The following is a 25,210-nucleotide window of genomic DNA, read 5'->3' on the forward strand; positions in this document are numbered from 1 at the left end:
TAAACTACACAAATAATTGGATACTAGTCAGAATGTTATTCGCAATACCAGAGGCATGTGTACATAAAAGAAAAGGAGATTGTTTAGTGCTGAAGTCATGGCAAATGGTTGGCATGAGATAATTTCTTTCGTAACAGCTTCTAGTGGGAAAATGGGGCCAATTGGAAGTATTGCCTTTCACACATGAAAACTAAAGCATGTTCTATTCTTGAGCAACTATCTGGTTTGTTTTACCTGAGTCTTAATAACCTTACCAAGGATGTTTTTGTGTGTATCAGAAAATGTATACCAAATCCAAATCAAATTTTATTATTACGGTCATAGACTAGCAAGCAAGATACAATGGATAGTAAAACTTACGGATAAATAAAACAGCAGGACAATAAAACAGTACGGTGAAATGACAGATTAAAATTATTTTAAAACCCAATACTGTGTAAAACCTAATCCAGCATAAATACAAAATTAAGAAAACTCCCTTTAGTTAGTATAATGTCTCCTTCACTGCCAACCATCCGAATCTAGCAACCTTGTATGTTACACAGAAAATGTATACAAAGTGGGAAATACTGGACAAAAATCACAACCAATGTTTTACAATCAAATTTAGAATAAATTCTAATGTTCTATAAAAGGAAAGGATGAAAGGGTCTCACAAGACTTTACCATTTTGATGACTGCTCTTTTCCAAGGGGAAATTTTGTTCAGGACCTGAGAATTGATTGATTGATTAGATTTTTAGCCCACCCTCCCTGCAAGCAGGCTCAGGGCAGGTTCATAAATAAATTACAATGGATAAAATGGATAAAATTACAACAGATAAAATGACGTCTCAGTACAAACATGAATTTCAGTATTTCAGATGGGGTACCCTTTCCTGCCCACCATACACAAAGGAAGAAAAGGTAAGAAAAGGGTGGGTTGGTGAAACTCTTAACTCCCCAAGCAGATGTTGCTGGTAAATCTCTGCTTGTATTTCTCAGCCAAATCCCAATTCATCTGACTAAATCTTTACTGCTTCTGGCTCTTACATCAGTAGTAAATGAAGCTTCTCTCCTCTATCTTTATGAAACATACCTAGTCGCTTCTGGGCCAAACTATACAATATGCTTTTAAACAAGATGGGGAGGAGGGTGGGTTGATGAATACTTTAAAAATCTTCTCCACCAGATGTGCTACCATCACTCTGCTTTAGAATATTGTCTTATTGAGCGATGTTTAGCTAATACTATGATTGCCGCCCTCTTGATGTTTTTAACTGTGATTTTAATATGTTTTATGTATTTTTAATTTTGCTGTAATTGTGATTGTGTTTTAACTGATGTAATCCACCCTGAGCCTGTTCGCGGGGAGGGCGGAATAGAAAAATAATGAAATAAATAAATAGAGTTCCTGTGACTTAACCTGCTTTCACCTCAGACAACAGCTACTGTTAAAGCCTGCAGGAGTCCATTTGACTTAGGACAAGGGTGTGGAGAAGAGGGTATTCCTTTCTACCCCTACACCTTTTTCCTGCATTTAAACCTGCAAGTAATGCTTCGTATTCATTTGCTTAGTTTTTAACCTTTCAAACCTTTTGTTAAAGCTTTGTCTTTGGACTTTTAATCCTTACTTTACCTTAAACTTATACCTCAGGAGGCCTCTGGTCACACAATCAGCAGCACTCCTTATATTTCCACTCACACAAAGCTTCAGATGTTCTCTACTTTACCCAAACTTATACCTTGAGAACACTTTTTCTTTTGTTGTTTGTGTGATCTATATATATCACTGACTTCTTGACTCCCTCAAAAGGTTTTTGCTGCCCCCAAAGGCTTTTGCCTTAGACTTTTTTAGTATAACTAATAATATGGAAAGGCTTGTTATAGATTGTAGTTTGACAGGATGGTCAGCATATGAGTGTGGTTGTGAGGTAAAAAGGAGATTTTTTTTCTTAAACAAAAGAAGAGTTTATTTGCAAGTATATAAGCATGATGGTTACAGAGTTTTGATAAGTGAACTGGTTTCAGTAAGCTTGGCAGTTTCAAATAGAATTATATCTTTCACACAAAGTAATTTCAGTCACATAATTTTTCACACAGGTCTTCACTAACAGATTAAACTCTTTTCACATCCACACCCACAGAGACATAGAGTCATAAGAACTCCTCTAAGCCTTAAAATTCCAAAGGTGCCTGCCAGCTCAAAAAAGATGGAGATTCCTAATCTAGATCACTTCTTGACCCTTTTGGTCTCTTATGTTTTTTTTACCCACAAGCTGTGAGCTGGTTCTTCCATTGCAGAAGGACACAGAAAAAGAGGAACCAACACCATTAGGTGGTATCAAGGGACAACTTTATTTTATTTAGATAGGGAAACTGCAGTAGCAAAATGGGCTGCCCAGCAAACCACACTGCCTTGCCCTCATTGTTCACAAGGGAGGGATTGTGAGGGAATTGATTGACATTTGCACGGTGCCTTTCCCTCACTGAATTACTACAGCCATTTGAATGAGGCAAGAATGATGATGTCACAGTCTTAGAGCATTCCTTCAAGGTAGGTCATGTTTGGCGTGTGGGGTTTTTCGCATGGAAGTTCTCCTGCAGTTTGGGCGCCAAATTACAGTAGTTTTCTACCTTACAACAGTGTTGTTTGTTTGTTCTTTTTCTATGACTTTCTCATTTTTTTCCTCCATGCTTTTTCAAACCACATTCAATCTAATTTTGAAAACACAGAGAAAAACAATGAGGACACAACAGAAAGACAATACATGAGCACTAGTGTTGTGAGGAAGCTTGGACAAAAAACATCATTTATGCACCCAAGGTACAGGTAGAGCTCCATGTGAAAGACCCTAGCCTTTCTCACTACCCCCCCCCCCGAATTCAGTCCCATTGTACTTATCTCTCAAACTTATAAGCTCCTTTCTCTCCCATCCCCATCCTACCAGAGCTTCCCTGCAAGGTTTTACAACATAAACATATTATACAAGAAGATCCTCTGCTTTCTTTCTTGACTCTTTCCTCAAGCACTGCCACTGTGTGGCACAGTGTGCCACTGTTGCCTCACTAATGCTGATTCTGAGTCAGCTATGACAGATAGTATCTGTGGACAGCTAGTGGCCTGAGAGAGTTCCTTATGTCAGGGCAGATGGTACAGTACTCTGAAAGCCAGTGTGGTGTAGTGGTTAGAGTGTCAGTCTAGTACCTGGTAGGTTCAGTCTCAAATCCCCCAGCTTACTGAGTGACCTTAGGCTAGTCACACTCTCTCAGCCTCATCCACCTCATAGGGTTGTTGTGGGGATAATATGGAGGACAGAAGGAATATGTAAGCTACCTTGGATCCCCACAGGGGAGAAAGGTGGAGTATAAATAAAGTAAAATAAATACAGTCCTCCATGGGGAAAGGACCTTAAAAAGTCTAACTCAACATGAAGTTGTGAAAACAGTAGAATCTAACAAGCTGAAGATGGAACCATTTCCAGCTCAATGCTGCATAATACTCCAGCTAATCATATTAGTAGTCTCTCAGCACATGTAAGCATAAATACCCTATTGTCTGAAAAGCAGAACACTGGGATAATATGTGCTTAAGTTCATGCATTATGTGATGCCAACCAAACCCTGTAATATTCCTAACTTAGAAGCAGTGTGGTGTAATGATTAGAGAATTGGACTAGGGTCTGGGAAACCAAAGTTCGAATCTCCATTCTGCCATAAAAACTTGCTGGTTGACCTTGGACCAGAGATGCACATTCAGGAAAACATACCTCTCAGGGTTGCTGTAAGGACAAAATGAAGGAAAGGAGAATAATGTAAGCCTTTGGGTTCCCATTGGGAAAAAAAGGCAGGTAAGTAAATTAAATAAATTAATAACACCAGTGTCTTGGCAAACAGGTGACAGTAGCACCACAGGAACATACCGAAGGGCTTGTTCATAAATTATAGCTGCTACTTTTGGGCCTCTTTAATGGCAACTACAATGAAAATGGATTCAGTATACATATCAGTTTAAAAAAAAAAATCTTTTCAGCCCTGATTCGTGAAACTGAAAAATAGTATCATTTCAGCACTATTTGTTAAGGAAATATGTACTCCCCAATGTGATAAGGCAGATGCACAAAGTAATAGGAAAGTTGACAGAAAAATAAGCTTTTCTGTAGGTTGTCACAGTGAACTAAGATTAAAAGCAAACTATATTACCTTGTGTAAAGGGAAGCAAAGAGATAGGCCTGGAGCAAAGAAATGAAGTATATCACAAGTCCTGCGTCTATCAATATAGCAACTGCCCAAATGTTAATTTCTTTTCCACTGTTTCCCCAACCCTGACATAAAAGAGAGTCTACTATTGCTCTGAGCCTGATTCTCAGACAGCAAGAGCATAGACAGCAGTGAGAGACACAGGCACACATATGGTAAAAATATAAGAGTATAATGGGTTGGACATTTTTGCGCAAGGTGGAGTAGGCAAGAAGTCACTTCTCATCTGAGTGCGGTTTCTGCAAATGGAGCCATTAAACATTCATGATAGAAAGGATTACATCAATGACTGAGCAATTCTGGTCTAGTGGGTAAGAGGTTAGTGACCTGAACTGGTATCTCAGACAAATACTATGTTTTGTCCGGGGTCAGCAGCCCAGCCCCCGGACTTGCTGGCAGGCAGCGGCGGGGGGCAGCCAGGAGACAGCAGTTCAACCGTTCTGACTGGCAAACAGAGCCAGAACCTGCCTACTCCAGGGGGAAGGGGCAAAAGGCCAAAGCCTCAGAAGGCTGGGGGGAGCAGGGAGAGGCCAGCTAGTCCCACCCTCCAGGGGGAAGAGAGGGGGCTAAACAGGCTAGAGGAAAAGGGCCAAGACAGGGGGAATAGGGACCCAGCAACAGCCCAAACAGAGCCCTTACCAGCCAAGGAGGAGAAGCAGCCACTACAGCCCAGAGCCACGCCCCAGCTAGAGGACAGTAGCCTGGCTCAGGAGTGGCTAGGAGCCAAGCACCTCCAGGTGGAGCTGCCACAGGCATTCTGGGGGAGGAGATGGGTAGCCCCGCCCAGCAGCAATGAGCAGGCAGCCCAGAAGCTGGCCAGGGCAATTCCTCGCAAGCAAGGCCAAGGAGGCACAGCAGCCGCCTGGGGCAGTTCCTCATGAGCAAGGCCAAGCTAGCTCAGCAGTTCACAGGCCTACTGGGGCAGCTCCTCATAAGCAAGGCCAAGGAGACCTCAGCTGGGGATGGCTCACACTCAACCCCACCCTGCCAGTAAGGCAAGGAAGCCAAGAAGGGATTAGCGGTAGGAGGGAAACACCTGAGGGAAGGCACAGCTGGGCCAAGTCAGGAGATGGAACAAGCCTAGGAGGGTGGGGCGGGGAAAGGAAACGCTATATAAGGTGGCTGGGAAGAGCTCTGAGGTGGTGGGTGTGAGTAAGGAGAGATGGTGTGGAGCAAGAGCAGAGCAGTGTGAGAGTGGAGGCTTGGAGGAGAGTTCTGGGAGGAGGAGATGATGGAGGATGTAGAGGGTAAGCAGACCAGGTTGAGCAGGCCAGCGAGTGGATTGAGAGGGAGCCAGGGTGATGTATACCACCCCTCCTCCCACAGAGCAGGGTCCTGCAGCATCCCTGGCACCCCTGTGATGTCAGGGCTGGCCCAGCTGGGGCCCTGCCCAGTGGTGGCAGCGACAAGCCCTGACATGTTTCACCAATGAACCAGGAACAAATAAGACATTGACTAGTTGTGGAGAATCTGAGAATTATCACATATGGAAATAATTCCATGTTTTGTTTTGTTTTTTAAATCACTATCTGGTACTTTCTAAAGTATCTCTCCTTACAAAGGCCAAATGTAGACAAGCTGGGTTTTTGTTCTTTTCTTGATTCTCTATAGTAGTAAGCCACTACATTTGCTTTATTGGAAAAAATGTGCAATTTCTTTAATTCTCATCTGTTTGCACAATGTAGTGTAGTTAGGCAATTGTAGATTCTGACCACATGGGGGTTCCCCTTTAGATAGTAATATATGTAACATCTAAGCTACAGCCTGCTTTTGGAAGGCCCTAGCTAAGCCTATGAGCCTATGGGGCCTTGAACTTCCACCCAAAGTCTAACTCTGATGGTTCCCCTGTGGGCAAAAATATGTGGAGACTAGGATCTACTATCACCTGCTTCAAATCTACTATCAGCATGGTCAGACCAGTACATAAGCTTCTATGCACAGTACATGATAGAGAGATTAGCATAGGTTTGGGCCTTGCATATCTTAAGGAGTACCCAGATGAGCTTTCCAGGCCTTTACTCTCAGTAATTCAAACTCTACCACTTCAGATTCCACCTGTCAGGGTAAGTAGACACCAAAGCAGTTATAGAGTATCTACCTAATGAGATCCATCTGAGCATACTCTGGAAACATTTATAGAAAGTGCTGCAAACCAGTTTTATTTTCACAGCTGCTCAGTGGTTTACAATCCAGTCCTGTGCATGTTTACTTGAAAATCTCTCTTATATTCAAAAAAGTGTATGTAGGATTTCAGCTTAACATAATTTAGAGCAATATGTTTTATTTTAAGAAAAATATTTCATTTGGCAGTGGCACTATTATAGTTTTTAATGTGTTGGAGCTACTTACATTTTGCAAGACTCCTAGTTAGAATACGTTGCCAATAGACAGGATATAATGTAATAAAATGGCCTATCCGCTTGTAAGTATGGGAATGTTGCAGAAAAAGGGTCCTAAATCACATGTACAAAGCCTACTTGTGTTCACCTGGACACAGGCAAAACTTGTTGCAGACATATGAATGCCTGGGCCCACTGGACAGGATACAGGTCCTCTCTTGACCTAGATGTCAATGCTTTGGAATGACTAAACAAAATCTATTATTCATCGTGAGCACAGCCCTCTGTAGATATTACAGCAAAAAGAGCAGGTCCCTCACAATTCATTTCATAAAAGGATAACTTAGAAAAGTACATCAGGTATATACTATAGTCACAAAAAGGGATTTCTGGCCATCCTTTTCCCTAGCAGAGCTCCTGGTCCTTTATTCGCTGGCTGTAGAGAGAACTCAGGGGATGAAGCCTTTCCTCCCTCCATATCTTGGTGAGAAAGTTTTAGCTGCTTAAGTAATGCTCATCACACAGTTTGGCATGGAAGTCCTGCCAGAAAAATCTCACAAGGCAGATTTTCTCCCAATGCTGTACAGCCCTGTTTCATGAGCCACCAATCTACATTTGGGAAAGGCATCTACCCTTGGATCCTGATTAACTTCATAATTTCCTCTTGTGGCAGTCTAGATCAGAAGTACTACAGTTCCCAGGAGTTCTTGGCTAGAAGCCATGGCAGCTAAATGGATCTGAAAGTGGTTTAAATCTGTAGTTTTGACACACTCTCTCTCCCTCTCTCCCCTTATATGTTTTGGATGCAATGCATCTGCTGTCTGCATCACTGCAGTGTTTTCAATAGACAAAATAGTTACTTGCTCTGACAATGGCTTTGGCCTTTCTACTCTACACTATGATATCCATCTGGCCTCTACCAGAGCCAGGGCCTTTTCGGTCCTGGCTCCGACCTGGTGGAACTCTCGTCTGAGGAAACTAGGGCCCAGTAGGATTTGTTATCTTTCTGCCGGTCCTGCAAGACAGACCTCTCGCTGGCCATACTACTGAAGACCGTCCACCACCCATGCAGGAGCTCATAAGTGTGGCGCAGGGCATGATGTAAGAGCCAAGCCCTGCGGCTAAAATGCTGTATTTTAATATCTATATCTGCAAATTGAGAAATTTTTATTGTATGGAATAGTGTTTTAATGTTTATTTATAATGCATTTACTGTTTTTAGACTGTATGTTGCAAATTGTGTGTTGTCACACTGCCCTGAGCCTGTCTGACAGGGAGGGCAGTCTAGAAGTGCAGCAAATAAATAAATAAATAAAAGTAACATTGTAATTCTAGCAGTGTATACCTTCAGAAAACATCAATATTTGTTGGCTGCATTCAAAGTGGCTTGTGTGTGGACCGATAGCGGCATCTAGTGATCAAAATGAAAAACTGTTAATTTTTTCCCAACTAAAAGATGCCTTCTTTCTTTTTTCCCCTAAATACATTTTCTTTGCTCCTATTATCTTTGAAATGGAAAGATCAATATGTGAAAATGTGTGCATGTACCAAAGTAGGAAGGATTGTTTGCTTCAAGAATAGGGCAATAGAATGGTACACCTCATACAGAAGTCTTTGCTTGACTTCTGTTCTGTATGAGAAGTGTACCATTCAGAATTATTTCTAACCATCCTCTTACAATCAGAAGATTAATTTAGCAAGCATGTTGTGTGTAATTAACTACTGATGTGAAACAAGCAACCCACTTAGATGGGCCATTAGGTATTAACACAGAGCTTCCAAGACAACACACACCAATGCTTTGGGTCACTATAGCATCATTCCACAAAGTGGGAGCCACTACTGAAAACGTTCAGTCTCTAGTGGGTGCCATGAGGCAGCAACCAGAGGACTGTAATCGGTACATATCTGTCAATGTCACAGCCATGGGCACAGCCAGGGACAGGAAACATAACCCAAAGCCTCTTGGAAATGTATCGTTATTTTCTCAACTCTGTCACAATTGTCCCTGTCTTTTCTATTTTAGTATCCAATGCATGTACCAATTCCTCTGGGTACAGCTCCGGTCCCTATATTAATGATTGAGTGGAATACAGCAAATCATAAATAGGAGTGAGGATTTTTACTATTTCTTTCTACCCAGCAGAGAGCCCTGTGGCGCAGAGTGGTAAGCTGTGGTACTGCAGCCCAAGCTCTGCTCATGACCTGAGTTTGATCCTGGCGGAAGCCAGGTTCAAGTAACCGGCTCAAGGTTGACTCAGCCTTCCATCTTTCCAAGGTCAGTAAAATGAGTACCCAGTTTCCTGGGGGTAAAATGTAAATGACTGGGGAATGCAATGGCAAGCCACCCCATAAAAAGTCTGCCGAGAAAACATTGTGATATTTGTCCCCCCATGAGTCAGTAATGACTCGGTGCTTGCACAGGGGCCAACAGCCATAGTCAGGGAGGAGGGTGAAATCACCCTCTGCTCAGTCTTCTACAAGTGCAGCTCCACTGACAGAAGCAGCTCCCCACCCTGCAACTCAACAGAGTTCTTGTAGGTCCCACTCCTCCCAGAAGCAACTTTCCAACCAATGCTCCTCAAAATGTTTATGCTGTGAAGCCTCTCTTCCACCAGAGAGTGGTCAGTTTTCTAACAGAGAGGAAACTCCACATTGCTACACTGTCAGGGCCGGTGCCAGAGGTTTTGGCGCCCGCGGCGGCGTGTGCGCGCGGGCGCGCCACGGACTGCGTGATGACGTCATCACAGACGTCATCACGCACCGCAGGGGGGCTGGGCGGCGCGCAGACCGCCGAGCGCAGAAGCTGCGGGCTGCTGCTAGAGCGGCGCGCGGAGGCTGCTCCGTGCGCCGCCCCAGCAGCAGCTCACGGCTTCTACGCCCGGCTGGGGCGGAGGAGTGCACAGCAGAGCTGGGGTGGCTGGCTGCAGCAGTAGCTGCAGCCAGCCAGCCAGCCCCGTGCTGCCGCCGCCACATGCCCCAGCCGAGCGCAGAAGCTGCGAGCCGGGGCTGGGGCGGCGCACGGAGGCTGCTCCGTGCGCCACCCCAGCAGCAGCTCACGGCTTCTGCGCCCGGCTGGAGCGCAGGAGCACGCAACGGAGCCAGCCAGCCCCGTGCTTCCACCGCCGCCGCCCCCACACGCCCCAGCCGGGAGCAGAAGCTGCGAGCCGCTGCTGGGGCGGTGCGTGGAGGCTGCGCCCGGCTGGGAAGTGTGGCGGCGGCAGCGGGGCTCAAGCGGCGCCCCTCCAGTGCCCGCGCGCCCGAGGCCACCGCCTACCTGGCCTCCATGGGCGCGCCGGCCCTGTACACTGTGCACAGAACACTGATTGGCAAAAAAGACTGGCAAAAAGAAACTTCTGGTGGAAGAGGCAACTCCATACGCAAGCACATGAACACTGGAGGATAGATTGGTGAAGCTAGCTGTGCCAGATTTTGCAAGGGAGAGATTTTGCTGAAAGGTATGTTTTCCACTTTTGAGTGACCTTACTTTGCTATTCCTCTCAGCATGCATACAAAACAGGGCAAGAAGTGTGGCATCTACGTTCTTCTCCTGCATACTATCAGGAAGTCTGTCCAAATTATTTTTAAAAAACTGTGACTCTAGGAGCTCCTATTTCACCTGAGGAACCTAACCCATGAAGTGAAGACCACTACACTACACCATTCAGGAGTCCTAGCAATATACAGGCCCTTTCACCTAGGCCTACCCATTATGCTAGGTATTGCACTAGTTTGCAAGAAGAGCTGTTCACTGCATATCAGTACTGCCTTGAGACTCCACTTTGTTCACATGCACTCAATTATTTGTCTGCACTGAGGACAGCAACTGGTAACAGTGAATTGTCACCATGATGCATATGGGTAAAAATATACCTCTACATATCTAAACCTGGATCAGTTTCTCAGAAAACAGTACCACAAAAACACCTGAGCTGGATTTGTACCATCATTCCCGTAATCTTCGGGCAGTCAATCAACCCCTCCTTTAGCCACTTATACTCCCCTGCATCAGACAGGTGTACAATAATAATACGAGTGAGAAGTTTTTAAAAACAAGCCTAGAAGAATGACCTATCAGAGGGAAGCTAAGTAACGTATACACGTTGGGGTAGATTTCTACCACTTTCCTTAAAACTCCACTGAACAAAGGTAATTTATTTATTAAAATATAGATTGAGCCTTCCCTTTTAGCTCAAGTTCAAAGTCTTCTTCCAATTTAAGTGGCTCTTCTGCTGGATGAAGAGCCACTTAAAAGTTGGAGGAAGGGTCCTTAGGTTGAAGGAAGGCTACTAGTAGGCTGTTGGATTCATCCCAAAGTGAGCACATAATGAAATGGAAACAATATTTTTAAAAAATGCCAGAGATATCAGTGCAATCCTAAGCAGAGTTAGAAGGATATAATTCTGGTTATTGATTGCACTGTATGTGTTTTGAACTAGTCCACAAGAAGCACTAGGTGGCTTACAGGCATTTTTGCAATTAAATTCATCATGCCATTCTCAGCATAACCTACCTCACAGAGTTGTAGTCAGGAGGCTAAAAATTATTTATTCAATTTATAGTCCATCTCTTTCACTCAGACTCAAGGCAAATTATTCAGGGCAAGACAATAAGTCAACAGGTAGGACATTCAGTGAACAAATACAATAGAGTATGGGTTGTAGAAATCTGAAAATCGCTTAAATCCAGTCAGTGATGAAACACAGCTGAAACCAAGCATAAGTAATTAAACATAAAATCTTTAATGATGCTGAAACTACCTATAAGGAGCATATCTACATCAACAGACCATACCCAGTAGAATAATCTACAGTCCCTGTCCCTTTAGTAGGCTTTAGGTTCCTATCAGAGATAAAAGCAGAATATGGATATCTAAATAACAGGATTTTTTTACATATATGTCATGACCTTTCTTGGTAAGAATCCATGAAACATTAAACTGGAGCAATTTTCACATCTGTTTGAAATACATTAACATTTGACCTACTTGACTGGTTTTTTTTTTTGTTCCTTGCAGGATAGAATTGTGGAACATTTCAACCTTGTTGATTACGGTTAGCTTGCAAGTCACATACTTAGGATTGCGTCAACCAAAAGTCTTGTCAATATAGGAGAACTTGCTGCTCCTGATAAAGATCCTGTTGAAATTCATGGTGTAATTTAACTGCATCAAAAAAACCCTAAAAACCTCTCCTTTGAACAATTTCTGATGCTACTCCCTTTCCTCTTTATGCAGTCTTCAAGGAAGCACAAGATTCATTTTGTTCTCTAGACTCAGGTTGCAGATTAGTAACTGAGCAAGTTATTTAGATTAAATATTCCAGTTAAGTATTCTCATGTTATACAGCCCTAAGAATACTTTCCAAACTCAGGTCATGTTAGAAGAACTAGACTATGTGGGAACCACTTTTTTATTGTGGCCATCGTAATTATGGTTCTTATGCAACAGCATAATACCTGACATCCTCCATACTAGGGAAGCACTCCCTCGCAAGTGTTCATGTACACATTTAGAAAACATAAGTTGAAATCATGTGCTTGTACTCTTTACCACAATGAAACAATAATCATGGGCTATACATTCTATTACAGGGGCTGCTCTTTTAAAAATGTTTGCATATAGGGGGGATCTTATCTATTTGCAAGGGACAGGAGGTCACTAATGAAATCTTAAAGATACCATTATGGATAATGTCCTACTGAACCTGTACAAATTGGGGTGGTAACAAGGACACCAGTGAAATAAAAAAAACCCCACAGATGAAACAGTTACTACAAGACACCTCTTCATACATCCTGAATATATTTATATTATACAACAATATACATAGTACACTGTATACATCAAGGAGAATACAATGACCAAACCAATGGGAGAAATAAAGTTTACCAGCAAATTATGGTAAACACATAGTGCACAATGAAGGGACAAAAGAAGGGGGGTGACAAAGTTGTTTCATATCAGCAAATGGCAAAAGTGACAGATCCAGTCACCTAGCACAGCAGGATACATTGAGAATACTTGTCTCATTGCAGGAGCTTCAGTGCACATGCAGATTGGGATGCAGAATTTTATGTGGACACCAATTTTAATAATAATAACACTTATATACCGCTCTTCTAGACATATTAGTGCCCCACTGAGAGGCAAACAGTGTTGTTAATATCCCCACAATACAACTGGGGTGCTGCAGCTGAGAGGAGTGCCTCACCCAAGGCCACTTACTGAACTTATGGCAGCAGTGGGATTTGAACCAACAGATTGCTAAATCACAGCCCAACCACTTAACCACTGTGCTACACTTAACCACAGCTCTCATGTTTCCATGTTCAAGAAAAATCTCTGCACACGTGCAAAAGTTATTGCAACCAATCAACAAAACTTTTCATGAGGATGACGAGTGCAAGAAAAATTGAAAACTCCTGCAAGAACTGTTAGTCATCCACCTTGGATTTTAACCCCTTCCTCCTTATATGTCACTTCTTTCATTAGAAGGAGAAATGAAAACTGGAAAAAAGTATAAGCTTTTCAAAAAATCACCAAGATAGAAAATTTAAATAGTCTGTGTAGAGTTATGGACAGGGAGAATAGCAATTTTAGATGAAAAAAAAGTAATCCAAAATTGAGTCCAGGTTAGTACTTCTGGTACCAAAAATTATAATTTTTACATTAAATGAAATGTAGCTTTTCAAAAAGACTCTGATTGCTATTGCAATGGAGCTAGGTCACAAAGAGTTGTTTTAGAATATTCATTTCCACAATTGGATTTTTGACTTTAGCCTCTGAAAAAGAAGACACCCGCTGCTTTTCAGACTTGAAAAGCAGACTTTACCCTCTGAAAAACTCACACAGGCAATTGTGCTTTCCTTACTTTCAGAAATGGTCTACCTTGCATCATATAGGCTGCTATTCAGGAATAACCAATCCAAAGCCACTTGGACAGGGGTACTAACTGCCCAATTCTTTGGACACAGGACAGTTTTTTTGCTCATATTTTACTGGTTTGTGTATAGTCATCCAATGGCCTACAATGTAAAGATAAAAAGTCATTCATATTTGTAACTACTATGTAGTAACTACTATGTAGTGAATCACTTATTTACAGCAGTGTAGAGAATCCTCTTATTTGCTATAGGGCTACAACACTTCTTGAACCAGCTAAGGATTGCTGGATGAAATACTCTCACTTTTCCTCCTCCTATTATGTGCCTGCTTTACAGCACACAACCTGTTCTAAACACGTTATCTAATGAGATTCTCTTTTACTCCCACCCATTAACACAAAACAGTCTTCTAGTCTTGGGCAGCACTTCTTTTATTGCACATAATGTATACAGTACTTTGCAAGTCATCTTCACAACCGTCCTATGAGGTACGCCCCTATATGTCAATTTTACAGATGCAAAATTGGTAACTTCCCCAAGCCTACCTAGCTATTCTATTTAATGGATCCCATGGTCTATTAATGTTTTACATTAGAACATTATTGGATAGTCTTGTAGTTCTTTAGAGTTAGAATCATAAATCTATTTCCTAGGTTGGCAGAGAGATCTCATTCTTCACTATTTTGATATGTACTATTTGGCTAAAATGGAAATTAAGAAAAATCCCACATGCCATAGTGCTTGTTTGGTTTGGGCATTTTACACAGTAATACATCAAAGGGAAAAACCCATCTCTAATGTTAGTAAGTAGATTTCACTCCTTTTGCAAAGGCAGGCGACCTGGCTTGGAAGCAGCTGTTTAAATTCCTCATTGCTGAAATAAGTTAAACACACATCTTCAAGATACAGTCATGATTTTTTCCCTAAATTGGGAATCTCACAAATAGGAATACCACATGCCAGGGAAGCAACACTGCCATAAACTTGACATTAAAAAGTGACTTATCTTATACAAAAGGCTTATGTTATATAGTTTCTTTAAAACGTTGCCAAGAACTTTAATAGTAAATTTACTACCAGGTTTAAAATATCTACTTCTACAGTCCCATGACTCACTAAAGGTCACTGTTTAGTCAACCAACATCAAGTCACAGATGTCAACGTATTTTTCCCCCTGATCTAAACTGATCATTATTATATCAAAAATAGTTAAAAGAAACGGCAGCACACTGGAGTGGAAACATTAAATACATCTAATTATGTCAGCTGCTCAAATCTATTAGGATAATGATATAGATGGCAAGCAATTTTTTTGAATATTATAATCTGCACAAGTTCGGTTCAATTCTTTTAGGCAGTTAAAGCATCTACCAAATAAGCAAAAGTCCGTAAAAGGTGGTAGTCTTAACAAAATGACTGGATGTCAAAAGAAAACAAAGGAAATGGTGCTCCTGACAGCAGTCAGCCGGCCCCCGGCAAAGGCCGGAAGGAAAAAAGACGCTTCCTAAGCATCAAAGTATAAAAAGTGGGAACGTGCTGCAAGTCAATGTTTATTCTTTTAACATGAAAATTGTGTGTGCCATCATGCGCCTTTATTGTCCTTCATTCTAGAGACACATAAGTTTGGTAACACAGTTCACACACCAGTTATCATCTCTTCAGAAGAACTTAACTTGGAAATTGCTCTGGATCCTATATGCGCTCACAATACAAACTAAAATAATAGCAATAATGGAGCATTAACAATATATGCATCATCGTATCTTGGACCCACTGTTACTATTTGCAGGCTTGTTAAAGCTTCGGCTCATCTGTGGGAAATGTACAGTTGGGGTTCGTTCAGTTGGTCCATACAGTCCTAGATTTCTGGCTGCAGCTGACTTTCTGAGCGGTTTGACACTAGGGAAAGGGCTAAAGACTTGTGATTTAGGATGGTTGGCTTGGGGAGATTTTGCCAGTGTTCCATTCTCAGTAGGCAGATGCGGTAATTCGGATATTTGTGTTTGACATGACAGACTCAGCACAGATTTAATGTCATCATTATTACTTTGAGTAAGTTCCAGTGCTTCCAATTTCAGCTGAACTGCTGAGATGTTACCACTGGCATCTATGTAAGTGGGTTCAGGAGACTGTCCATCAGCTTTTCTGGTTGTCCCAGCATCTGAGCTGTTCCCATCACTTGCCATGGATTCAGGTGTGCTTGGAGTTCCTTCTTTTGCATTGGGATTACTGGTTTTACCACCATCACTCTGCTCCTCTATAAGCCCTATAGTATCCCCATAACCCAGCTGGCCTTTGGCTCTAGCTATGTTCTTTCGGTGTACCCGCATGTGAGTGCGCCAGGGGGAGTTAAGCTTTGTTTTAATATCTTCATGGGGGGCAGGTGACATCTTGCCTCCCACATGATTTGGGATGTGAATAATAGCATTCTTGGCAGACCTGTTAGCCGGCTTCATCTTCTTACCTAGCAGAAGATGGTTGATCACTGGAGAATGGTTTACCTGAGATGGCAGGAGACTGGTAATTGGACCCTTATCTGAAGGGGGGGAAATCAGAAATAGTCTGTTAAGGGAGGCCACAACAGGCAAATTATCACAAATCTTAAAAACCCAGTATGGTGCCATTGCTAACTAGGTGTTTTTTATTTTTGCTTATAGAGGAAAATCAATTCTACTTATGCTATACAGTATACCTTAAAGTTCAGAACAGAACTAAAGATTAGGATATAAATTTCTTCTCATTAAATCTATATTCTTAATAGCTACCAAGACCAACCGTGCCATTTGTTAATTGAAAATATAAATTATACAAGAAACAGGGCATCCAAAAGTTGTAGGAAATCAGTGCAAACATGTTCTACTTTATTTTGATTCATACCTAAGAAAACCCCTTTCTTTACTCTTTTGGAGAATTTTATTGTGGCACAAATATGTGTTGATTTCAGTAATCCTTTAACAAAATTGTTTCTGCCACCTATCCCAAGAACTCTGTCACATAAAAATAGATTAAAATAATAAAGATCCACAACTTCTTTTCAGGGTGAGGGTGATCAATGCAGGAAGGCAAGTGTGTGAAATCATATATATATCAATCAACAAATTAGTGGATTAGATAATCAAATCATAGTTTTAAGTTAATTTTCAGAGAACAACTGTAGAAGAATCAATCTTTAACTATATTTCTGCTTTATCAGTAAGATTTAGCTGACCGCCATCAAGCACTGAACAGTGATTCTAGGCTCTGTCATTTAATTTCTACCTCATTCCAACACCCCAAAGCCTTTGATTCATAGACAGCTGGGCAAGGATGCAATCTTATAAAACTAACGTTCAGCAAACTAGCAGAGTAACCAAGACAGACTATTTCCTATCAGATATTCCAGTAACAGGCTGAGATACAGACAACAGATTGGAAAAGGTATGTAGTAGACAAAAGGTTGCGATTAGTGAAAAGGGGTTCTGGCAATCCTGGAAAATGAATGCTTTTTTCGATCACTGAGCACCCAGTTGCTCTATTTTTAAAACTATATTTGATAGGAAAATGTCCTGCCCTGACTGTCCTGGGTGGTCCAGACTTTTCTTTGGAGGTAGCACTTACCACTGTGTATGAGATTTCTAACCCTGTCATATGCCAGCAAAGGGAAAGGTCCAGCTCTGGCAGCAAAGTAGAATGGCAGTCTTTATTTTTCAGACCACAGATAATACTGCCATAAAGAAAGCCAAATCAGCATTGTATCCACAATTTCCTTCCCATACACATTTTTGTTGGATTTAACTAAAGGTCTGAAGTTCTTTTGTACATCAGACAGTCTGACTGGGAAATTTAGGTGCTTGTATTGCAAATTCAAGGATGCCATAGCTGTTAGTGAAATCAGTGAAACCAATGCTGTATACCCAAGTTAGCATACATATCTTTAAATACCATTATTCAGCTGGTCCCTGGGATCTAACATTAGCCCAGGGTCATCATCTTCAGACCCTGACAAAAGAAAAACAAAAATCCATCATCGTCTTTTATATCAAATGAGACCTTTCCTAATATGGCTTCACTCCTTCTATTCCTCTGCTTTTTCCGTATAAGACTGCACAAACATAACTGGCTTCTCCATTCACAGAGCTGAAGCCAACTTGCGTAACATCTTAAACCTATGCTATTACCTGCTCGGATGTAGATCTGATTAACCTGTTGCTGCTGCCTCTTCCTTATCCGGGAGTATTGTTTCTTCAGTGCATTGATGTCTGTGGTCATCCGTTCCATCATCATGCTGTTAAAAGCAGCATGGTACTCACGTCGACAGGCATCTATGGCTCCAGGACTTAACTCTGCAATGTTACTAGAGCCCAGACTTTGTTCTTCGTTGTGATCTATACACAGTAGGAAAAATTATCAGAAACACGTGAAAATCTAATCTAGCAGCAATGGATGCTCCCTCAGCCAATCCTTAAATGAACCAACAATAAAGATATCCTATCCCATACTAGAAATTAGATGGCAGGTTCATGCTTCTCAAAATACAACATCAAACACTGCTGAGATTCAAGCCAATATGACTGCTTATATAGTTCTGAACCTCAAAAATCTTATCTATTGCCCTGTAGAATGGACTGTCATGGAAGACATAGGTTATGTAGCTCCAAAACTGAAATATATAGTGCTGCTGGAGGGGGGGCGTGTTATATATTTACTTCCAGCTCCTTATTCTATATGGGATAGGTTTTTTGTGGAGAAACTGAGGTTGGGGAATGTGCATCCCTCAACTCCAATTATAACTGCAACAACACTTCATTCCAGTACACTGGGAGCTGTTAAGGAGCCTGCTCCTTTCACACTTGAGGTGGCGGGGGGGTGCCACTAATTATGATCAAAGCGTGTTCAAGCCTAATGACTCAGATTTTTGAATTTGTAAGAAGTTGAGAGTGCACAACAAGCCCTTCTGAAGAGAAATAAACAGTTGTCAAATTGATGAACTGCTAATGTCTGCCTTCCTACTACCCTGCACACAATACTCACTTTTGCATGCATTTTTCCTTTTCTGTGAATAAAAATATTACGTGATCAGTGCTAAGAACTCTGTTGTATAAGCTATTCAAACAAAACATACCAAAACACACCAATATCTCTCCCTCATGGCCAATGAAGCTTTTCTTTTTGGTATTTAATTATGGTAATCTTGATTTGTATTAGCCCTGCTGGGATAAGGGACAGCAATTTTGTATCAGTGACCTGGTGATTGGCTCTACCCACAGCTGCAGATTTTAAACATTACAGTGATATGAATCTAAAAAAAAAACCCTGGCTCCCACAGGGATACCACGATGTTTACAAAGAGACCAACATTTACCCTTGAACTGCTTTTGATATTTCTGTAGCTCTGGACTCAGAAACCCACTGAATGGTCCAAGGCAACCAATGGCATTGGCTATGGTATCTTCATCATCAAGATCATTCTCTTCATCACTGTCTCTAGTTTTGCCCAGATGTCTGTAATACAAGAGAATATAGATATGATGATCTAGTGAATGAATGGATCATAATTAAACTATTCATCATGCTCAGGGAAGCAGCTGAATCTGTCCATCCTTTTGATCTATACAAGCCTGCTATCTGGCACTGTTTGTAAGATGGAAGCGAGGGGAGAGAAAAAGAAACTTACCCTGAAGTTGATTTTACTGAGGCTGGGAAAGGAGTGATGTTGTAGGTATATTTTTCCCTTAATTCTGCTAGTTGTGGGAAAGGAAACTGGGCCATTGAATAAACAGTCTAGGAAAAATAAAAGAAACATTACAGTTCTTTTTAAAAAAAGCTTTCCCAATCGAAAGCGCAGGGTGGATTTCACATGTTTGCAAGATTAGGCAATGTGTTTTCCCATGTTCTTCTTTTTTTTATTAAAATTTTTTATAACAATAAACTATTAAACTATACACAATCATGAATTTGCAGTCATACAAGAAGTTAATACTAAAATCCGTTAATAAATACATACATCAAAATTAATAAACACATAACATGTCATAATAAGTAACAATTGAATGCATATTAAAGCAGTTTAGAGGGTTATATCTGAGCATATGTCTGAACAAATATAAGGAAAAAGTACTTGTAAATTCTAACATATTAAATTGACAGATTACTTATATATTTGCATATGTATGAAAGAGTTTAACACCAGGTAAGGAACTATTATTTTTGAGGTATTCAAAGAAAGGAAACCATTTCTCAATAAAGTTGGTTGTTCTTGGAAAATTTTCTACTTGGTAAATTTTATCATATAACTTTTCTGATATATAATGGTCCCAGATTTTTTTGTGCCAGTTATCAATTGAGGGTATAGACTTAGATTCCCAAAAGGTAGCTATCGTGCTCTTTGTGGCTACTGGTAGGGTGGCTATTAGGTCTCTTCTTATTGTTGAAATTTGGTCTTGGTATTTGTCCCATTGGTCCAATAGAATAATTTCTGGCATCAGGGGGATTTCATATCCTGTTATTTTCTGAATTTCCTTTAGCACTGCTTTCCAAAATGATTCAATATGTTTACATCTCCACCAACAATGGGCAAAGTTCCCTTCTTCCCCACAATTTTTCCAGCAGTTAGGTGGAGATGTGGAAGAAATCTGGGAAAGTTTCTTTGGTGTTATATACCATCTGTTAATTAATTTATAAGTTTGTATTTTGGTAACAATAGAATTTGAAGTATTAATGTTGGACGACCATATTCAATTCCATCTATCAGTGGATTTTTCAATTTGGCAATCTTGAAACCATTGGTCCTGATACTTCCATGTTTTAGTTGTTTGGGTAGTTTTCCCATGTTCTGAAAGGTGAAATATTAGTTTTTATGATGCAACACGTAATTCCTGCAGGAAGGACAAAGAATCAGGCATGAGAGGTATCTAGTCAACTCCCAAAACAGATAGAGGAGGTAAAAAGAGCAGTCAGATGATGACAGGCAGTTTCCAAGTATGATAAGAGTGGCTTTGTCACTCATTTGCTGCATTCCAAAGCATTGGATTTCAAAGCAGAGAATGTGTCCAACTACCTTGACCATATTAAGAATGTACGTTTATTAACTCTCAGAGTCTAAGAATTCCTGAACAATTTGATCTATTTTAAATGTGCCCAATGCCAATATAAAACTTTTGCTAATGCAAAATTTATTAAAGACCTTCTTTAATAAGGGCCAAACTAGAACTGAGACTGTCCTGCAGGTTTGTTACTTATTAGCAGCCCCCTTTCCAACCACAAGCTGATAGGACAGGAATGGCAGAAACTATATCGGCCTTTTTTCTCCTGACACAGTTAACTGCAGTTTGGGGGTGGGGTCTTTGTTGCACAAATGGAACAAGAGCATGCAGGGTGTAACTAGGGTTGCCAAATCTGGTTTAGGAAACTCTTGGAGATATGGGGTCAATGCCTGGAGAGAGTTGAGTTTGGGGAAGGGAGAGAGTTCAGCAGAGGTGTGATGCAACAGAATCTGCCCTCCAAAGATGTCATTTACTTCAGGGAAACTGGCCTCTGTAGAGTGAAGATCAGTTGCAAGTAGGCTTGCCATACCCCCCGCCCAGGATGGGGGATCCCTTGCTCCCACTGCCTTCCCCCCCACTTACCTAGCCAGCGGGGGGCCATGCCACACCCCCGGGTGGCGTGGTGTGCCCCTGCACCCCACTGCACTCCCATGCCCCACAACGGACCCATTTTGGGCCGAATCGGGCCCATGGGGGGTGATTCAGCCTCCTTGCCAAGCGCAGGAGTGCTCCCGGGCAGCCCTTTGACCCGCGTGATGATTTCACTTCCCTGAAGTGACATCATCACACACACCAGGAACACATGTGCAAAGAGAGAGACTCAGCACTTTGCAGGATAAGTGCCAGGGTCCCAGTCTCCTGCTGGGGGACTCACAGGTCCTCACAACCCTAGTTGCAAGTCTGAGCCCCACCTGGAAGTTGGTAAACCCAAATGTAAAAGTGAAATACAGTGATTTCTGCCAATACTCCTTTCTTACTATAGCTGCAGTTGCAGCATCTTATGCTAAAACTCAAGTGGTCTCAACACTCTGAAGTAGCTCAGCTATCTTCCTGCATCCCACTGCAATGATCTCTCCTGCAAGTTCCACTGTTTTCAGCAATCTGCACCCATCCCATTGCTGCTACTTCTGTGATCTGCATCTCTCAGATATTGCTGTTTGCTGCTCATTAACTCACTAACTGTGTCATAGAAGCATGGAAAATTTGACATGCATAAATTCTAGTTGGTCTTCTGATTTAAAGTTGAAGCCATGTCATCTGTTTGACAGCACTGCGTGACTTTTGAAAATACTCAGATATTGTGCTTTTTCTGCATCTCCTGTTAAAAAGCGTCTCTAACTATTGCAAACTAAAATCATTAATTAGCCAATGGCAAGATTTGATTGTTTTCACCTGCTACCGTAAAATAGAAGCAAAAAAGTCATATATACTCACGGATGAACCTAACATTCAATATTTTTTTTTGCTTTTCCAAAAGAGAATTGAGACAGAGGCTCCATTAATATTTTTCCAAAAGTTTTAATGCAGACAAAAAGTTCTCAGTTAAGATACATTTGTAAATGATTAGACAATGAGTGAATATGCTTAGCATATGCTTAAGCTTAATATACAAAGTCTGCTATGTAAACCAATGCTGCATTTCCTTCATGACTGACAAGTGGGAGGAAAAGAAACACAAGGCCATAATGCTATAGGGCAACCAAATTAAACCAATTAACACACAAAAGAAATAGGAGCGGCACAGAGTTCCTTCTGATTATCTGCCATCTTTACCAGAAGTTGGTTCCAATTAAAAGGAGTCATCTCAGATCTGAGTTTTAAGTGAGCAGGATTTGAATCCAGTGGCATCTTAAGACACCAATAAGATTTTCAGGGTATAAGCTTTTGAGAGTCAGCTCCCTTCTTCAGGCGCTAAGGTGCCACTGGATTCAAATTCTGTCATCTCAGAGCTGAGATTCCTTTATGCTAGTCTCAGTCAGAAATGCACACCCAAAATCCTGCAACATAAGATACATTTTGCATCTTGCATATCTGCTCAACACCTGCCACCATGAGAATAAATAATGACACTGCGATGTTGAGAAATAAAGATAATACTACATGCAACCCAGTGCTTATTCCCCCTTAATGAACTGATTATTTCCACTTGCTTCCCTACTATATTCTGTAATCCTTTCTCCTCCTCGAGAACAACCCTGGAAATAATTTATACTCTCGATGTGAACAGCAATCTGATCCATATGAAGCTTCTAGATCAAAACAATACCACTATTTTTGCATGTTGCCAGTTTCCAAAGACTCAGTTTATGAACAAAAAACTGCTTTTGTTGCTACAGACTGGCGTGGTCCACCTTTTCTATAATTTCTTCAAAATACTTTATTGTCCATAATGACAAGATTAGCATTTGTTTTTAAAATAGCCTATCATCAACTGGCCTTTTATATGAAGGAACTAACAAGATGGAACATGACAAGCATATAAAGCCCATGATACTTAATTCGATTAATAGGTTCTCCAAGCCCCTGCTCAGCCACCTCACTTGGGAGGTGGGCTGTGCTTGACTCAATGTGCAGGCTTGTATTATTGGAGTCATGCTGCACAGACTTAAATTTTTGAGGTATGCCTTCTGTTGCATATGAGAACACATCTTTCTAAATCTTAAACCAGTTTCAAACGGATCAACTTTATTGAGGCAGACTTTGATTTCACACATCAAATTAACCAGTTACATGAAATTCAAAACGGATTAGGCAGCAAGGTTGGATCACATTTTTCTCAGTATACAAATGAGGAATCACAAGAGACTATTTCAATATCTATGTGGGTAGTGCCCACATTTTAACAACACTGTAGTCTTTCATTATTCAAAAGCTTCCTTCTCTTTAACATTCTTGCTGAAATTCAGTGGAAAGTAAACTGTACAAACCTGAATTATGTTAATAATTGAACACTCTGCATCAGTAGTATTTAGGAAAATACTTAAGAACCAATGCAAAGTTTTGTTTTAACTTTAAAAAATTATTTATATCCTACTTTCCTCCCCAGCAGGGACCCAAAGTGGCCTACAATACTACAACCTTTTCCCCACCTCCATTTTATCATTATCACCAGCCTGTGAGGCAGCGTAGACTGACAGAGAGTGACTGGTTGGGGTCACTCAGTGAGCTTCCATGATTTCAAGTTTCGGTTTTCTGGGTCTTTGTCCAAGACTTTAACCACTACCAATTGGAGTAAGATTATTCCATCCCAATTACACTTTACAGTTCAATCCTCCTTAGAGTTATATCCTTCCAAGGACAGATGTTACACCCTCTATGGTGTAATTCTGCTGAGGATTGCAATGTTAGTTAGGCAATGTTTACTAACCTGCATGAGTTCGTTGCTGTCAATAAGGTTGTCCTCCAGCATCTCCTGGGTTAACCTTCCCATGGCACTATAGAATTCATCTGCAGTTTCACAACAATCTATCTGCCTGCATCACAACACAAATATTTCCAGCAGCTGAACAACATGTTATAATCACAGTATATGTACAGACTTGCCTCTGCATAAGAATGTTTTTTCAATAATGCAAAAGGGCATTAGAAAAGGGCAGATATTTCTAAGTAGTTGTACCTGAAGAATAAGATAGTAATTGTCTATGTTTGAGCACTCTCTGTATAAAAATGAACATATCTAACTTGAAAAAGCCAAATTTTCAAGAAAACAGGTTGTCCAACAAAGCTATTATGATCTTTCACTTTTACCTTTACCTATGTTATTGTGCTTGATCAACTATGATTCATAAAACTGACTAACTACACTGGCAAAAAGCAAGTTGCTTAGCATATGGAACAAAGGCAATGGGGGGAATTGTTACTAAATGTCTGGTAGGATATAAAACTTTAATATGTGAAGAAAAAACTAGTCCTGTGCAGCAGTTTCTCCATTTCAACGCCTGTGTAACCTACGGGATCTGCATGAAATTTGGTTTCATCTCTCCACTAGCAAGGGGCTACGGGCCTCCAGCTCACTGAGAGGCCAGTTTGTGGGGCCGCAGAATGTGGGCAAGCACCAAAAGCACCTGCTGCAGAGGCTCTGCCCAGGCAGCTCCCTCTGAACCCACATGACTCTATAGGAGCCAATAGCTTGGAAAGACCCGTCCAGCCAATCAGTACCGGCTGGGCGAGTGAGGGGATGTTCCTGGGCAGGCAGACTTGGGCAGCCTAGTTCTCCCTCAGATCTGCCCTACACGGACTTGAGGTGCAGCCGCCCAGGCCCCACATGTTTCGCCACAGTTGGCAATCCCACCCCACCCACCCTCATCTTCCTTTGGTTGGGGTGCTTTAGTTCACTTCATCATGCATGGCTTTCATCAGGATATTTCTCAGTCCGTCAACTACTTATGCTGGCACCGCAAAAACTTGTTTTTAAACACCATGTGAATGAACTGGGCCCAATCCTCCCCCCAAAGATCTCAAGATGAATGATAACCTGTTAACATCTTAGAAGAAAATCTGAAGCACTGTCTCCTCATACATATACTCTATTGATAAAATTTGGATGGAATGATTTTGACTTATAATTTTGATTAGTAAACAAAGCTCCAATCCAATAGAAGAGCAATTTGGAAGCCTCCATGCCCTTCCAATGAATTCCACAACAGAAGAACTATTATTATTCCACTGTCTACAACTTTGATTTGGTTAGATGGTATTTGATTGATCAGTAGACCACTTAACTCCT

The 25,210-nt window shown here is 41.2% G+C and overlaps 1 protein-coding gene across 2 annotated transcripts in view; it reads right to left on the reverse strand.

Annotated features, from left to right (window-relative positions):
• Window positions 1–12,366: 12,366 nt before the first annotated feature.
• TBC1D30 (TBC1 domain family member 30) overlaps window positions 12,367–25,210 on the reverse strand; it is a 41,597-nt gene continuing 28,753 nt past the window's right edge. The window contains exons 9-14 of one of the 2 annotated variants that reach the window (XM_054989164.1): window positions 23,852–23,957; window positions 19,116–19,222; window positions 18,804–18,943; window positions 17,620–17,826; window positions 17,384–17,440; window positions 12,367–15,998 (exon numbers count right to left, since the gene is read on the reverse strand). In XM_054989164.1, the coding sequence (XP_054845139.1) occupies window positions 15,217–15,998; window positions 17,384–17,440; window positions 17,620–17,826; window positions 18,804–18,943; window positions 19,116–19,222; window positions 23,852–23,957 (1,399 nt within the window). In that variant the 3' untranslated portion in view covers window positions 12,367–15,216. The remainder of the gene's footprint in view (window positions 15,999–17,383; window positions 17,441–17,619; window positions 17,827–18,803; window positions 18,944–19,115; window positions 19,223–23,851; window positions 23,958–25,210) is intronic. The other variant, XM_054989165.1, reaches the window with a different exon arrangement.

This window comes from Eublepharis macularius, chromosome 9, assembly GCF_028583425.1.
Source record: "Eublepharis macularius isolate TG4126 chromosome 9, MPM_Emac_v1.0, whole genome shotgun sequence".
NCBI lineage: Eukaryota > Metazoa > Chordata > Lepidosauria > Squamata > Eublepharidae > Eublepharis > Eublepharis macularius.